General features: G+C 45.2%; 3 protein-coding genes across 3 annotated transcripts; 2 read left to right on the top strand and 1 right to left on the bottom strand.

Moving 5' to 3' along the window:
* The first annotated feature begins 1,546 nt into the window (after window positions 1-1,546).
* Window positions 1,547-5,494, top strand: LOC101769762 (pentatricopeptide repeat-containing protein At1g80270, mitochondrial). Its single transcript, XM_004967613.4, has 3 exons — window positions 1,547-1,776; window positions 2,632-3,187; window positions 4,018-5,494. Exons 1-3 carry the CDS (start codon window positions 1,742-1,744, stop codon window positions 5,266-5,268), a joined length of 1,842 nt encoding a protein of 613 aa, XP_004967670.1. The 5' UTR covers window positions 1,547-1,741; the 3' UTR covers window positions 5,269-5,494.
* Window positions 5,495-5,776: 282 nt separating this feature from the next.
* On the bottom strand, window positions 5,777-7,627 carry LOC101769362 (eukaryotic translation initiation factor 6-2). Its single transcript, XM_004967612.3, has 7 exons — window positions 7,444-7,627; window positions 7,242-7,338; window positions 7,081-7,166; window positions 6,936-6,980; window positions 6,558-6,688; window positions 6,321-6,431; window positions 5,777-6,218 (listed from the first exon to the last, which is right to left on the bottom strand). The coding sequence occupies exons 1-7, from the start codon at window positions 7,451-7,453 to the stop codon at window positions 5,955-5,957; spliced, it is 744 nt and encodes a 247-aa protein (XP_004967669.1). The 5' UTR covers window positions 7,454-7,627; the 3' UTR covers window positions 5,777-5,954.
* Window positions 7,628-9,659: 2,032 nt separating this feature from the next.
* On the top strand, window positions 9,660-16,515 carry LOC101756259 (protein argonaute 4B). Its single transcript, XM_014805180.1, is given in 21 exon segments — window positions 9,660-9,956; window positions 11,962-12,059; window positions 12,144-12,216; window positions 12,218-12,303; window positions 12,438-12,555; window positions 12,641-12,748; window positions 12,850-12,868; window positions 12,871-12,911; window positions 13,003-13,120; window positions 13,208-13,360; window positions 13,462-13,580; window positions 13,790-13,930; window positions 14,033-14,167; window positions 14,247-14,305; window positions 14,482-14,545; window positions 14,647-14,761; window positions 14,858-14,931; window positions 15,032-15,126; window positions 15,230-15,261; window positions 15,702-15,854; window positions 16,457-16,515. Coding segments are annotated over 21 exon segments (2,157 nt in total).
* The last annotated feature ends 207 nt before the right edge of the window (window positions 16,516-16,722 follow it).

The raw sequence follows: 16,722 nt of genomic DNA, 5'->3' as shown, positions 1-16,722 counted from the left end.
TTGACACGGATGGCTTCTGGTACCTGTTTATCGTGGTGGTGGTCCCGGGAAACCCGTGTATAAAAAAGAAATAGGACGACCCGCGCCGCGGCCGAATATCAGAACCCTTGTCTCGCGAATATCACATTCCTGGCGAAATATAGGCCTGGATTGGTTCTTTTACTTATTTTTAAGCACCGGTTCACCATCGAATGTTTAGATACTAATTAGGAGTATTAAACGTAGACTATTTACAAAACCGATTACATAAGTGGAGGCTAAACGGCGAGACAAATCTATTAAGCCTAATTAGTCCATGATTTGACAATGTGTTGGTACAGTAAACATTTGCTAATGATGGATTAATTAGGCTTAATAGGTTTGTCTCGCTGTTTAGCCTCCACTTATGTCATGGGTTTTGTAAATAGCCTACATTTAATACTTCTAATTAGTATCTAAACATTGATGTGACACTTGCTTAAAAATAAGCAAAGGAACCAAACGCCCCCAAATTCAGCTTTGATCCCGTGCCGTATTTTGAACTCTTGGATTTTTTAAGGCTGTTCCTGCCCATGATTTTAACAATTATTATGTACCTAAATATGCACTATATCTAGATGCATAATAATATTTATGAAATTAAAAAAAATTAAAATAACATACAATTTAGAATTTGGAACGAAAAGAGTACTTTGTAAATATCAGAATGACACTAAAGTAGCCACATGATTCAACTCAAATAAGAACCATGTATTCTAGTGGAATCAACTTAGATTTCAAAAAGATCATATAGGTACCTTTAATTAATGAATGTGAAGTCTCAATTGGGAAGGTTCACCTCTCAAGTCGGAGAAAAACAAAATCATGTGTACCACATGCGCGATAACAATCGTCATGTTTACATGTGTGAAAATGTATAATTACCTCTTAACTTTTTTCCACTCGTTCAAATTATACGGGCAATGGTTAGATTATACCTCTTTTTCAAGTGAGTAGCAACAATGTTTCGAGCTTGCACAATTATAATTTATATTTGCATGAGTATTTAAGGTATTCTAAGACTAGGTAATACTATTAAAGATAATAACTCTAAACAGCTAAATCAATATGCGCGTGCGTTGAAAGATCACTTAATTGTGTTTAAATTTAAAAGGAGATTTATGACATACGATTCTGTTAACACTTGAAATTCTTCTATATATTGAAAAATAAATAGGAAAGAAACGTTGAAATGAGTGGCCAACATTTAACAACATTTTCATATAAAGTCGAAATGCACACTATTTGTTTCCTTAACATGCTCATCCAAAATAAAATTATCTCATCTCATGACTAATAACCCATTCAACAAAAACTAAACAACTCCTAATTGCATATATGCATATACGGATGGAAAAAAAAGTAGTCAGACTCGGTTAGTTATCGAATAACATATCGGTTCCTCCCATCAAGTCATCATCCAAGTTCAGAGAGGCGACAACCCATTCCCGTGTACGCTTTCACGTGTGGCCGCAGCTTCCGTTGCCCTGGCAGAAATATCTAAAACCCCGCAGGCCGCAGCCGTCAGCGAAACCGCATCGCCGCGCCTCCGCTCCGCGCGTCGCGCTAGGGTTTTGGGTTGCTCCCCATTCGCCCCCAAAAGCCAGCCGCCCCGCTAGGGTTTAAGCCGCCTTCTCCCTTCTCCCCTTACCGCTTCCCTCGTTAACACCTCCTCGGCCGCCGCCGCCGCCGCCGCCGCCGGGAACCCTCCCGCAGCTACGCCATGTGGGCCCTCCGCCGTGCCGGCAACCCTCTCAGGTAGGTATCCTCCCCGGCTGCCGATTCTCCGATCAGGTCTATGTTTTGTCGTCCCCCCTGATGCGCGGTGCGCGCTTCGTTCTATCGGCGTAGTTAATCCGCGTAGCGCTCTAGTTCGTGGTGTTTTTTTTTGGTTGTGTCGCGGCGCCGAGCAGATCCATCTCTTTGTTTTTTACTCCGCGAGGGAAACGTGTGATCACCTGTTAGGCGTCGTTTGGATACTTGATCCCCTCCAATCCGTACGTATTTGGTAGGGATTGACGCGGAAATTAGTTCATTTTCCACCACAATCCATATGTTTTGGGAGGGAATGGATTTACCCAAACAAGGCTTGGGTAGCGATTGCTTGGAACAGGCCTATTGGGTGATAAAATTTACATCTTTGCTGAGTTGTTCATTTGTTTGGGCACTTTTGTTTCTTCAGTCAACACTTTTGTTTGGGCACACTGTGTTTCAGTGCCAGTCTAAGGATAACAGTGGTAACCCTATCCATGTAACTATGAGATTAGGCTATTACAGATGAGTATTGTGCACAGAACATATTAGTTGTGCTTGAACGAGAGCAATGTCCCTGCTTGTCTGTTCAATTGCTTGTTCATGTTTGATGTTTGAAGCCGGTGTACCTATTCAATCTGCATTTGAAAGCCTCAGGATCATTGCTGTCAAGTCTTCCAAGTTGAACATGACAAGTTGGTGTCCTATTTCAATCTGCATTTGAAAGCCTCAGGATCATGCCTTCTAGTGTTCCATATTGCACATACAGTTTATTGTGATATTTGGCTCTTGCTAATTGTTTGCTGCTCACAAACAGTTATTCTGATATTTGGCTTTGCTAACTGTTTGCTACTGATTTAGGGTCCGTGCACAACAAGTTGTGAGCGCACGTGGTTGCGCAAGTCTTGAGGTGCTGCTAAATGCAGATGCAAAGGATGTAGAGGAGCATCATGAGGGTAATTGTCAGAAAGCTTGCTGCTGTTGTAAGCCAAAGTTGCCAGCCTTTCGGTTGTCATTTTCATCAAGCCGGATTGCTTTGGGTAGGAGTTTCTCCTCTCAGGCAGGTGCAAGTTCTGGTAACAAAGATGATTTGTTGGAGGATGGGTTTTCTGATCTGGAGGTTCCGCCAGAAGCTGATAAAAAGGATGCCAGTTTGACATCTGAAGATAGTTCTGATGAAGATGCCGCTGATGAAATTGGCTTGCCTGATGTGGATGCTGATGCAAAACCTGAGAAGGAGCACATGAACAGGGTCTCTGATTCCATCCTCCTTAAAGCTATGTTGGAAACTCCGAGGCATGAGGTCACTAAAGCACTTGAAAAATGGGCTAATGATGGCAATGTGCTCGATAGGGGCGAACTCTTTTTCGTTCTTCTTAACCTTCGAAAGCGGAGGTGGTTCGGCAAAGCCTTGCAGGTATTTTACTTACCAAGGAGATTTATTTAAATTGGCTGCAAACTTTGACTATGTTTGATAATATGTCAACCGGTTGATATGCTTTGCTACTTGACTTGCAATAGCCTCTTAAAGGGAAAATTAAGTATTTACCACCCACATCTAATGCTGAAACGTATTTGCAGTCTGAATGATATTTACATATAGATTTTTCTTAAGTACTTACTTCATAAGCATCTAAGAGGTGACGAGAAGAAGAGTGCAAAGATCCTTAAGTAATAGCTTAGGATGGGGTTGGATAAAATGTTGCCTTATGAAAGCATAGCATGATAATCCCAGGTCATATGAATGCTACACTAACTGCATCCTTGCTGCACATCTGTATTTCTAAATAATTTTTTGATGCTTTGTTTTGTTTCTCTTAAAAGGCTATTTGTCACTTTCTGCTCAACATAGCTTTGTTCGTTTGATTCATTTTTCTAACTATGATTTCCTTAATACTTGATTCTTGAGTCTTTCTCGGCCTCAATATTTTACCTTTATTTATTGCAAATTATGTTTATCCTATGTACGCAGCTAATGATCTAGATTACATTTCTAGTTGTCTTAGAAATAATGATAACAGCCTTCATGGTAAATGTATTTATTGCGCTTTGTGCCATCACTTTTCCAAAATACACGTAGGATGCCCTTTTTTGATTAATTACAATTGGAAATGATTACTCAATGAAATATTCAATTATGCTTTACAGTATCCTTTGAAGAGATTACTGATATTATTTCAAGGTAATCGCTTACCTTCATATCTGCGCTCTTCGACTTGTGAAATAATTTTCACCATTTTTCTGCAGCTTCTGGAATGGGTTGAAGAATCCAAACTGCTTGAGTTTGTAGAGCGTGATTACGCTTCACGCGTTGATTTGACGGCTAAGGTTTATGGCCTTCACAAAGCAGAACAGTATATTGAGAAAATTCCTGCAGCTCATAGGGGTGAGATTGTTTATAGAACACTTTTGGCCAATTGTGTTCAAGAAGCAAATGTCAACAAAGCAGAGAAAGTCTTCAATAGGATGAAGGATCTTGGATTTCAACCTACAATATTTTCTTTCAATCAGCTTCTGCTACTTTACAAAAGGGTGGACAAAAAGAAGATCACTGATGTTCTTGCCATGATGGAGAAGGAGAATGTGAAACCATCTCTCTTTTCATACAAGCTCCTTGTAGATGCCAAGGGCACATCTAGAGATATAGAGGGTATGGAGAAGGTCATTGAACAAATGGAAACAGAAGGTGTTGAGCCAGATCTTACGTTTAAAGCTACAGCTGCAAGGCACTACATATTTGATGGTCAGCGTGAGAAAGCAGAAGCGCTTTTGGAGTCAATGGAAGGTGATGATATCAACACAAATCGTGCTGCTTGCAAGATTTTGTTACCTTTGTATGCTTTTCTGGGCAAGAATGATGATGTGGAAAGGATTTGGAAGGTGTGCAAGGATAATACTAGGCTAGATGAGTGTCATTCTGCTATACAGGCCTTTGGTACGCTTGGTGATGTTGAAAAGGCAGAAGAAGTTTTTGAGAATATGTTTTTGAGATGGAAAACACTCTCTTCCAAATACTACAATGCTATGCTAAAGGTGTATGCCAATCAGAACCTCTTAGACAAGGGAAAGGAGTTGGCAAAGCGGATGGATGAAAACCATATCAAATTTGGGAACACAACTTTGGATGCGCTTGTGAAGCTATATGTCGACGCAGGAGAAGTGGAGAAAGCTGATTCCCTATTGCACAAGTTATCTCAGAAGCATAGGATCAGGCCTCAGTACAGCTCATACCTGATGCTGCTTGACTGTTACTCGAAGAAAGGAGACGTCCACAACTCAGAGAGAGTGTTCCATAAGCTGCGGCAGATTGGCTACACTGGGAGGATCAGGCAGTACCAATTGCTGCTCCATGCATATCTACATGCAAAGGCCCCTGCTTATGGGTTCAAAGAGAGGATGAAGGCTGACAACATTTTCCCCAACAATGCTGTGGCGACTTTGATTACAGCTACTGATCCGTTTGTTAAGAAGAAATCGATATCCGACTTGCTCGATTAGGGGGGTAGTGTGAGATCCATCATGTTGCCATGCAATGCATGTGCTGCTTTTGGCATTCTGCTAAAGTATATGGTGAGATAATAACGTCCTAGTCTTGTAATGAACTACTAGTGTTCGTTTGCATTCGGACTCCCGTGCTTTACTGAACTTTTGAGTCATAGAAATTGGATACGGTACCATAGAATCCCTGTGCGAGTTAATCCTTCATATTATTTTTTTATGCCCATTTTGTTGATCCATTAGCGATCAAGATGACTAGGTGAGCCTCTGCACATCATTTGCTTGTCAAATTCCTAATTTGTCCTGCTTGAACTCGAAGCTAAGGTTAGCCGGTAGCTTCCATAAGCTTGAGCCGATTTGTAACGTGATAATGCAGTCGCGTGCGCAAGTATTTTGACACTGCTCGTTTTCCTGGTTTCAACGGAGCATCAATTTGAAATTAGCAAGCTATGGCACGAAGAGAATGCTACTGTGAAGTGGGAACCGAGCTGTTCCACCAAGAGAATGCTAACACAGGCAGAAAACATTCTTAATCTTGACCAGTTCTCATGATACAAATAGCACGTAGGAGGATACAGCAGCAATGTTTATGCTGGTAATTTGGCTAACACGGTTGACCACCCCAGCAGCAAAAAAGAACTCTGCAGAACCTATTGCCTTGCCTTCGGCAAGTTCAAGGCCCTAACTCAACTCTTGAATAAATCCTGAACCATGGAGCTCTTCACGTCTGAACCCAGGGCACCCGGGCGGGGGTCCCTGAGCCTGAAGACGCTCTCGACCACCGAGACCTCGGTGGCCGTGGTGTCGGAGCCGCAGAACGCCGTCCAGTCGTTGACCGCGATGCCGGCGGAGATGACGTCGCTGCCCCTGTTGACGGTGCCGGCGACCAGGGGCACCTGCAGCAGCGTCGACAGCTCGTCCAGGTCCTCCACCGACGTCTGCGGGTGAACCTGCATGATGAACAGGTTTCAGGAGCAGGGATTAGTGATCAGTAGTTTCGACTCTGCTCGCATGATGTCTGATGTGAGAAGCTGGGTTCGATGGGGGCTTACGAGGCCTCCTTTGTTCGTGAAGGTGCAGTAGCTCCCAACCAGGATGTTGCCTGCAATCGTTTGCCTGAACACTTCCACCCCAAGAACATCTGAGATGACCTCCTCAGTTTCCTGTCTCCCACAAAATTAGTCAGGTTTTCAGATTTAAGATTAATTATAGCTGCTTGTTTATCAGATGCATGGAACATTTGGAATGCAGAGGTGGAAATTCCCAAGTGAAACAGAGAGGGGGCTTGCCTTGTCCAGGTCAGGGTGCGTGAGAGCGACGTAGTCGTTGCAGGCGATGCAGTTTCCCAGGGCGGAAAGGCGCTCGTCGACGCACTTGACGACCACCTCATCAGGCAGGCTGTTCCTCAGGTGCTGGATCTCTGCGAACACGAGAAAACAGATGTCGGCATGTCAAACCATGGTCCCAGTGGATACTGGATAGTGGAAGAGGAAGCTGACACGATGCAATGCCATGCTTGCTCTGTTTCCCCTGTCTCTGAAATAAACAAAGAGAAGCAGTTACCCCAGACAGCAGCTACTCCTGAATTGCTACTTGAACGCACTTTTCATCGAATTTGCAATTCAGAAACGGTACTGGACATTTGCAAGTGTTCGGTAGTATGGTACCTTGATCGGTGGCGGTATGGGGAAGAAGCAGCCCTCTCTTGTTACCTGACAGACAACAGTTAACGCGAATAAAACATGTTAGAGGCAAGCTTCAGGGCCATCGAATCAATTCACCGGAAAAAGCAAAGCGACGCGCGTTTCTCACCGACGCAGAGCCTGCCGACGATCCTGGTGCCGGCGATGGAGGATCTGACCACGGGGACGGTGCCGGCGAGCTCGGCGTCGAGCACACTGCATGCCATGCCATGCCACGCCAGTGTCAGAACGAAAAACAGAGCACAATCATAGCAGGGAGGCGAGACGGACCTGTAGAAGCTCTCGGAGGCTTCGGCGGGGACGAGGCAGTAGGCGTTGGTGAGCCTCGCGAAGACGCCCACCTCGCACGAGTTCTCGAACTTGACGCCTGCACGCGGATCATCATCGGGACACGAATTCATTCATCAAATCAACCGCACGCACAAATTAAACAGCGGCAACGGAGCAAGGGACGCGCAGGGAGGAGCCTTACGGGACGCCATTGTCGGTCGGGTTGGCTCGCGAGCGCGGAGCTCTCTCTCGCCGGCGAGTAGGGTTTAGCGAAGGGGCGGGCGGGCGCGCGCGCGAGGGTGGGCTGGAGGTGGCGGACGGAGACGGGGGCGCTTTGCTTGCGGATTTGCGTTTTGGAAGCGGAATCTTATACGCCGCCACAGCCAGCGCCAGGCTCTCTGCTGAGCAGTTGGGGTCGGTTTCGTTGCCCCCAAGTCTCCGCTTTCACCACGTTATGGTCTCGGGTCGACGGTCTGCGGTGGTGCCGTTGGAGCCAAGTTTCTCCTCCTTTTTTTTTTTGGTGCGAGGGAGCCAAGTTTCTCCTGCTGCTGCTGCTGGTCAAAAGTCAGACCTACCATGTTTTTGGTTTTGTAGGTTGATTGGTGATGCGAATCTTCCTTTTATTTGGATCGATCCAAATCTCGTCAAAATCAAACAATCCGGATTTTAAAGCAAGGAAAATGTGATGAAAACGAACTAGCTAGCTGTCCCACTCCATCCTAGTCCAACGGATGCTTGCATTTATATTTCTTTTCCTTTGGTACTTTTAAGGCGTGATAATAGTAGTTTTTTCTTGCCTTTTCCTCCCCCAAATTTGAAACTATTTTTTTCGGGTACCCAAAATTGAAGTTATGGTATACATGCTTGTTTCTTTTTTCTTTCATATATATAATCGTATTTTTAATCAACAAACAAAATGATGCTCGACGGTCCATTTTTCTCTTCAGTACTAATTCTATGTTGTGCTGTAGTTTAGACGTTAGACTGACCACCCATGGCCCCCCCAACTAGTGGCCGTAGTGAAGAGAACTCCTGCTATAAAACCCATGGCCTCCAGCTATAAAAATCTGAGATAATCCTTCAACTTTAGAACTCTGACACTTCCCTGATTATTGCCACTGTTTTAAGCCATGGGGTACGTAAAAAAGTTCACCTCAAACTACTTACCCGCGTGGCCCCAAATCACAATTTATGCATTTTTCATACAACCTCTTTTTCGTGAGATATCTCCTTACCATCTCTTTACTGTCTACAAAATTGGGCTGCTATTTGGATAGCTGAACGATTTGAAATTAAAATATTTCTACAAAGTTGAGATTTGTAAAGCGACAATTTTTATAACAATTTTTATATTCTTCATCTGAGTGTGTGCGAAAAAGTTATGAATTTATGAAACTAAACTGAAATTTAAAATACAAATGTAGGAGAGTGGCTTATAACTTAGCCCATGGAGAATTGCCGCTCATAACAAATACTCAATATTCGAGGAGCCAGGTGACGACGCCGTGGACGCAGAGCCCGGCCGCTGCGGCCGCCGAGGCGACCCAGTTCTTGCCCTGGCACTGCAGGAACCGCCGCAGCGGGAAGAGGAGCGCGAAGGCGAAGTGCATCGGCACGAACAGGACGGCGGCCCGCCCCGCCATGGCCGACAGCTCCGGCGGCTGCCCCGCCGCCAGCAGCGCCGCCTCGACGAGGAAGTAGCCGTAGGCGAGGAGCACGATCCACGACCGCTGCATGTACACCCCCAGCATCGCGTGCCTCCCCGCGCCGAACGCCTGCCCGCACAGCGTCTCCAGCGCGCTCGCCATGCCCAGCTGCGCCGCGCGCCATGTGCATCCATGTCGTGTCAACGATGCAGCTGATCCGTGCGTGAAAAGAGAGCGCAGAGGAAGGAAGCTAGCCTAGCATACAATGAGGCCGTAGTTGAAGCCGACGAGGACGGTGTTGGCTATGGAGACGGAGGCGAGCTCGAGGTGGCCGGCGAGGGCGTGCATGAGCACGGTCATGCTGTAGGTGGCGGTGACGTTGAAGATGGCCGGCCCCACCATCAGCCATAGCTTCTTCGACTCCTCGTACCACCAGCGGTTATGGTGGTGGTTTCGAATTCGTCCGGAGGCGTTTGTACATCGATCAGTTCTCAGATCTCTGAGATAAAATAAAGATAGGATCCGCAGGTGTGCAGTGGAGGGTGAGTGTGTCCCTGTCCCATGACACATACGGGGTTGCTTTTCATCCCGCGCGCAGTGTGCAAGCACAAGTAAAAGCTGTAATTAAAGAAAAAAGCAGAGTTATCGAAGCTGCAAAAGCTAAGCATGAAGCCAGCAGAGCTCCCTACAACTACAACCGGTCTCTTTATGGAAATCCGTGTTGAATAAAAATGCAGGAGTATTGTTCAGGTAATGCACCCCATTTAGGTGCATGTGTGATTTTGGTGACTTTGTTACTGCTACCTACCTTACTGATGAAGCTGTTGCACTCCAAGCGTCGTCCGCCGCAGAGGACCATTCGCGGGCCGGGCCGGGAATGAGTCGAAGCGAAGCTCTCGTGAAGCGGTGGCCGCCCCCGGGGAACATTTCATTCCTGAGCTCGCAGCGCACAGAGACAGCGGGCCAGCGGCGAGTGTGCTCGCTTCACCGCTTGCTCCCACCTCGCCATTCCCCGCGGCATTCGCGGCGGATAAACCGCGCCACGTTCGCGCTCGCATCGCCGGGCCTGGTAGCGCAGGCCTGTTACTCCAGCTTCCTCGGAGGGTAAAGAGTTGGCGAGGGGACGCCGGATCCCGGTGATCGTCCGGCGGGGGGACCTCGAGCCCGGGTTGGCTGAGCGAGCCCTCCCGAGGTTTGTGTTCGTTGTCAGAGACCGCGTCCTCCACCACCGGACCCCGTCGCGCCTGACGCTGAAAGATCACCTCGTCACCACAGGACACGAGGCTCTGAGCCTGGCAACACCCGAACACACCCTCGCGTATGCCGCCAGCCGGGCACAGTAGGACGTGCCGGAGGATTCCTCCGGCACGCAGCCCATATGCTGTGTTGATTGTATCAAGAGAGAAGCAGTGTGTTGCTGGGACTTGGGGTTCGCACGCTCCAAGCTTGTGATTCCAGGAGAAAACACGACTCTGCTCAACTGATGACGGTTAAGTTATCGGGATGGAAAATGTTGCCCATCCAAAAGTTTCTGAAGCTTGAACCATGTCCATCAACTGCTGCTGCACTGAGAAAGAGTCGCCTTGGTTTTCTTTTTCTGACCAATTACTCCAGCCAGGAGCCCAGGAGCAGTGGAAGGTGTCAGGGCGCCTGACCGTTTTCGCGTGGCCTGGCACTCCCGGGCCCGCGTCTCAGTGACACCACGAAGCTGAAGTGGAGCACACAACAGTGACAACCAGCCAGCCACCAGGCAGCATGGGGTGGAGGTGGCGGTGGCGACTGCCACGCGCCCTCGCCTGCCTATATAGGAAGGCGAAACAGAGGGTTTTCTGGCCTGAAGGCGAAGAGGGTTTTTTGCGACCTCCTGGTGGGGAGGAGGAGGGTTTTCTCCGCTGGCGCTCGAGCTCCATCCGTCTCCGTACTTGGAACCTCTGCCCTTCTTCGTTTCTCTCGCGTAAGTCACCTTCTTGCATCCCTAGTGGCTCTGGTTTCCTCGTAATCCCGGCGCCGTCCACCATCGGTCGACGGCCGGGTCTCCGGCGATCTTCGGGGTGCGTGATTTGAGTGCCTTCTCTCTTTTCTTGGTGGAGCAGGGACGGTGTATGGATGAATGGATCTTGTGATTTTCGAGAAGGACGTGAATGTTACGCGAGTAGATTTGATTCTTTTGTTCTTCATTTCCTTTTCTTTGGGACGAACATCACTTCGTGACTCTTCCATCTTTTTGGTGTCTTGGATTGAATCGCTGGTGATCTTAGGCCGCCGAACATCTCTACGGTGCCTGTAAAAAAACCCTCATCTGAAGTGCCTGTCTGCGTGTTTTTTTCCCCTTATGTAAGTCTAATTATTAGAACTCGAAAATCCTCTCTGTTTAGGCTCTCAGTTCGTACGAAAACTCTGAACAAAATTAGCCGCCCGATGGTTTTCTTTGGGTTATTTGGTTCTTTTATATTTGTGAGGGTTTGGTGTTAGTAAATTTCTAAGTTCCTACAGCATTGCTGCCTTTTCTTTTTAGAGCTGGATAGTAAATTTGGGTCTAACTCCCAACTGCCTGGTTCCTTCAACCCTAATTGTGCGCTATTTCTTTGAAAAAACAAACTGATTGGGCGCTTGAAATCTACGTATTGTGGCAACAAGTTTTACACGTGACTATTTTAATGGTTATAGTCATTCTGATAACTAGTCCTGCCCTTTGTAAAAAACTATTTGATTGCAAGTATTTGTGATCCAGTTCAAAGTATACACAGACATGTAAATACTTCATTATGAACATTAGTTTATAAAGGTCCATTTCCATTTCTTCTTGCTGATGGCAACCTTAGAGTACTTAAAGAAAAAGAAATAATAGGAAACATGTTGTTGCTCTCAGCTGTTTTTTCGCGAAGATTGCGTTATATTATAGTTAGATTAGTATATCGATGACAATGATACTTGCAGAATTGACTGAGGCAAAGTAAGTTATGGCCTTGATGCCCCTGATGTTTTTTCCCAGTAGTGTGCTAGCCCTAAACAATAACTAGCTGACCACGTTACTTTTATTTGCATGTTTTGTTCATCATTGACTACTTTTTAAGGCAAAGCGTGCATTGAAGAGTTTGAGGATCAAAACCACTCACACGAACTCTGAATTCAAAATTGTTGGCTTGAGTGAGAAGTCTTGTTTTGAACAGACGTGAGACCAACCTATTCTTGGGTTGATGTTTCAGCAGCATTGTCACCTCTTGAAGTTATCTAAAATCTCCTGCTCTCTATCCAGGTTCCCTCTGAAGCAAAGAAATGGCAGCAACTCTGATACCGTGGAAGTAACTGTCTATGATTACTACATGAAATGGTGGGGGTATAAAACTGAGATATTCTGTTAATTTCCCCTGCTTGAATGTGGGGAAGACAAAGCGTCTGACATATATACCAATAGAGGTCAGTCAATATTGTTCTTAACGTTTAAAAAGAGAAGTCACAAGTCAGCATTGTTCTTGTTGCGCCATCATTGTTCAGCTAAAAACCTTTTTTCTTTCTTTTGCTCATTACATTAATCTTTCTGTGATTATATGCTATGCAGTCTGGTGTCTCTGCAAAGGTACACAAAGGCTCTGACAGTGCCACAACGGTCCTCGCTCGTCCAGAATTCCTGGCGCAACCCTAGCGAGAGGAAGTCAGACTTGTATGCCGTAAGTCCCAAGGCCAGAAACTTAACCAGCTCATTTCCCAAGCCTTTGTTTGGTTAACTTTTTTAATGTTTAACATCATCTCCAGGCTCTAAAACAAAGTGACTATAATTCCGATAGCATGCTAAAGAAGTGCGGCATCTCAATAACTCCAGAGTTTACTCAAGTTGATGGTAGAGTCCTTAACCCACCAAAGGTTGGTCAGAACTTAGCTACTCCCATTGTTTTCCCTGAATACCTATTTATGAGTTGGAGGTAGAAAGCTTTGCATATCTTATGAAATATTATCATGTGTAGTTAAAAGCTGGGAATGACGAGATGTTTTTGTGCGTGATGGGAAGTGGAACTTCAATAACAACGTTAGTGAGCACATGTTTTCATTTCAATCCTGTTAAAATAATTTTCATGGTTGCATTCAGTTGCCACTAACTTTGCCAATTGTGTCCCCAGAGGTTCGTTCGGGCTAGCAGGGTAAACCAATGGGTAGCTGTTAATTTTTCTTCACGCTGTAATGTTCGGGATCTTGTTCGACGCCTCATCCAATGCAGAAATGCTAAGGGAATGGTGTGTTCGTTGTTCTACATCCAATCTTGCACCTTTCTGAAAAAAACGTTTACTCATCAGCCAGATTGATTTACAGGAAATTGACAAGAAGATGCGGTGATTGAGGAGAACCCTGGAATGAGACGGGCTCCTGCACCAAACAGGGTGGATGACATGTTTGACCAGATAAAAAGAAGATTCCCCAACGATTGGCCAGCATTTCTACTGTGTATTCTTCCTGAGAGGAAGAATTGCGATATTTTTGATTTGCTTCTCCTACATATTGGGATTACAAATTCCAAATAGGATTATCATTACTACTTCTAAGTAAGAGTATCAGGATGTTTATTGTTCTTGTTCTTGTTAGGGCATGGAAGCGGGTATGCCTCGCGGACTATGGCATTGTCACGCAATGCTTGGGTCCTCCTCCTTCAAACATTAATGATCAGTATCTCACCAACTTGCTGCTGAAAATAAATGCAAAGGTATTCCATACTGCCATCACTGACACTGTGACAGGGTATATGGCTTTCTTTGGTTTGCTTGCTGTTGTGGGTATGCTGTGAATATTGAGGTGATTGTAATTGTATTGAGCCTCGTGGGCTGTTATGTAGGTGCTTGGTGGCTTAGATCTCAAACAATCCTAGAGATAGAAACTAATCCTATTCTACCCTTGCTTTCTGTTGCAAATCAGCTTGGTGGGTTGAATTCAATGCTGCAAATGGAAAAGAAACCTGCCATTCCACTCATGTCACGGGTTCCAATTCCAACCATGATCCTCGGCATGGATGTTTCCCACGGTTCACCAGGACGTGATTTACCATCTGTTGCTGCGGTAACTAGCACATTTACACCTTTTCTGCACTATTTAGATGCAAGTGCCGTATGAAACTCAGATGCACCATGCCACCATCTAATGTATTTCATGGTCGCCTAGGTTGTAAGTTCCTTGGGGTGGCCTCTCATATCAAGATACAGAGCTTCTGTCTGCACCCAGTCACCCAGGCTAGAGATGATTGATTCCTTGTTCAAGCCGGAGGGAGATGATGATCGTGGCCTCATTAGGCAAGGTGTTCTGTTAGTTTTCGCAAATGCCTGCTAATGAGATGTTTTATAATTTTGATCTATGGGATCGGAATTTTTCCAGGGAGCTAATAGAAGGCTTTGGCAACAGTTGCAGAAAACTGCCGCAACAAATTATCATTTTCAGGTTAGCAGTCCTCAGAATAGTGTGCACAAATGTCAATTATGAAATTGTAAATTCATACATCATACATGTTTCAAAATGAAAACATATGAAAGGTATTTCACAGTGTCTTCAGTCAATTGTAGAGTGTTTTGCCTCCATCGATCTTTTCCGATAAATGTTGTTGCCTTGCTTCCTAGGGATGGAGTCAGTGAGGGCCAGTTTACTCAGGTGCTGAACATTGAGCTACAGCAAATTATTGAGGTAAACGTGCCTCCAATTATCCTGTCTCGCCCCTGCCACCATCTTCTGCTTGTTTTTTTGTTTTATGATCTTGTGCTTCTGAATGAGGATGGATGATGCAGGCATGCAAGTTTCTCCAATGCAAATAGTCCCCCAAGTTCACGGTGGTTGTTGCACAGAAGAACCACCACACAAGGTTTTTCAGAGATGGCAATGATGTGGCTAATGTCCCTGCCGGTAAACCTAGAAATTTTACTTGTTTTAGCATTTGATCCTTTAATTGCGTCCTTGCGTTTTGTTGGTTCTGTCGTCGTGAAATGTGTCTTTGTGCAGGCACTGTTGTGGATAAGGGAATCTGCCACCACAGGAACTCCGATTTCTACATGTGTGCTCATGCCGGCAGGATTGTGAGTGGATTATCTACCTTTGCAGTTTGCACTTCATGGTCATTATAAAATGTGTGCGTTTTTCATCTAATTGAGCTGTGGATGTGCTTGTGGTTGGCAGGGTACAACAAGGCCAACACATTACCACGTGCTGTATGGCGAGATCGGCTTCACTCCTGATGACCTGCAGGAGCTCGTGCACTCCCTCTCTTATGTGCACGCATTCTTAAAACTGCAACAGATATAAATAAAGAAACCTCAGTTACTGCATCCTTCCATTCCTCTGAAGTCTAACCTTGCAGATGCTGTCAATTTTCAGGTACCAGAGGAGCACCTCAGCCATATCCATCGGTACGCTTAAGCTACTTGTCTGTCATAGTGAATTCCATGTCAATTATTGCTAAGGTGGTGTTTGATCCCCGGGCTAAACTTTAGTCCCTGTCACATCGAATGTTTAGATACTAATTAGGAGTATTAAACATAGACTATTTACAAAACCCATTGCACAGATGGAGGCTAAACGGCGAGATGAATCTATTAAGCCTAATTAGTCCATGATTTGATAATGTGCTGCTACAGTAACCATTTGCTAACGATGGATTAATTAGGCTTAATAGATTCGTCTCGCCGTTTAGCCTCCATGTGTGTAATTAATTTTATAATTAACTCATATTTAGTCCTCCTAATTAGCCTCCGAATATTCGACGTGACACAAACTAAACTTTAATTCCAGGATTCAAACACCCTAACTGATCATGATGATTGATCAGAGCCATATTTTGCTTGTGCAGTTGCACCGGTGTACTATGCGCACCTGGCAGCGTCTCAGGTGCGGCAGTTCGTCAGGTTCGACGACTCGTCGGAGACAGGGTCATCGGCCAGTGGTGGCCCCGCGCCAGTGCCAGAGCTGCCTCGGCTGCATGAGATAGTCATACGGGTGTTTGGTTCCTTTTACTTATTTTTAGCACATGTCATATGGGGTATTTGTTCCCTTTACTTATTTTTAGCACATGTCACATCGAATGTTTAGATATTAATTAGGAGTATTAAATGTAGACTATTTACAAAATTCATGACACAGATGAAGGCTAAACGGCGAGACGAATCTATTAAACAATTAATCCATCATTAGCGAATGTTTACTGTAGCAACATATTGTCAAATCCATGGTTTAATAGATTCGTCTCGCCGTTTAGCCTCCACTTATATGAGTTTTGTAAATAGTCTACGTTTAATACTCCTAATTAGTATCTAAACATTCAATGTGACGGGTGCTAAAAATAAGCAAAAGTAACCAAACAGCTCTTGTATTCTTTTGCTGACTTGGGCTGTCAGCTGTGGATGATCGGGTGAAATTGCGCAGCGACAGATCGAACTTGCTTTTGCTTTACTTAAAAATCTTCGGTTTTTGCTGTTCATGTCTGAACGCTGGACTATGCTTTTGAGTTTGGACCTGGTTGCTGCTGCTTGCATTGCTACCATCAACTCGTTTAATCGGACTTGATGTGCTACGGTAATGGTACTGTGAATTTGTGATGGTACCAAGTTGCTGAGAGCCTCTGCGTCTGGGCGTACGAGCTATGCATTTTGGTGGGCTCAGTATGAGCGGCTGGTTTTTACATTTTACAGCCCAGATTTGACCTGGAGATGACTAATGGGCCTCTGGGCTGACTTATGGGGCTCAAGCTCAAGTGACTTAGGGTGTCCAAACTAATGTTCCATCATCCTAATTTCTCAAAAAAAAAAGGGGTGTCGTCTGATAATTGACCAAACTTGAAGTACACTGTAACCAATTTAATTTATGTTTGGCGT

The sequence above is a fragment of the Setaria italica genome, chromosome V (assembly GCF_000263155.2).
Source record: "Setaria italica strain Yugu1 chromosome V, Setaria_italica_v2.0, whole genome shotgun sequence".
Taxonomy (NCBI): domain Eukaryota; kingdom Viridiplantae; phylum Streptophyta; class Magnoliopsida; order Poales; family Poaceae; genus Setaria; species Setaria italica.
The sequence above is the reverse complement of the archived record's forward strand: the minus strand, read 5'-3'. Positions and strand labels throughout refer to the sequence as shown.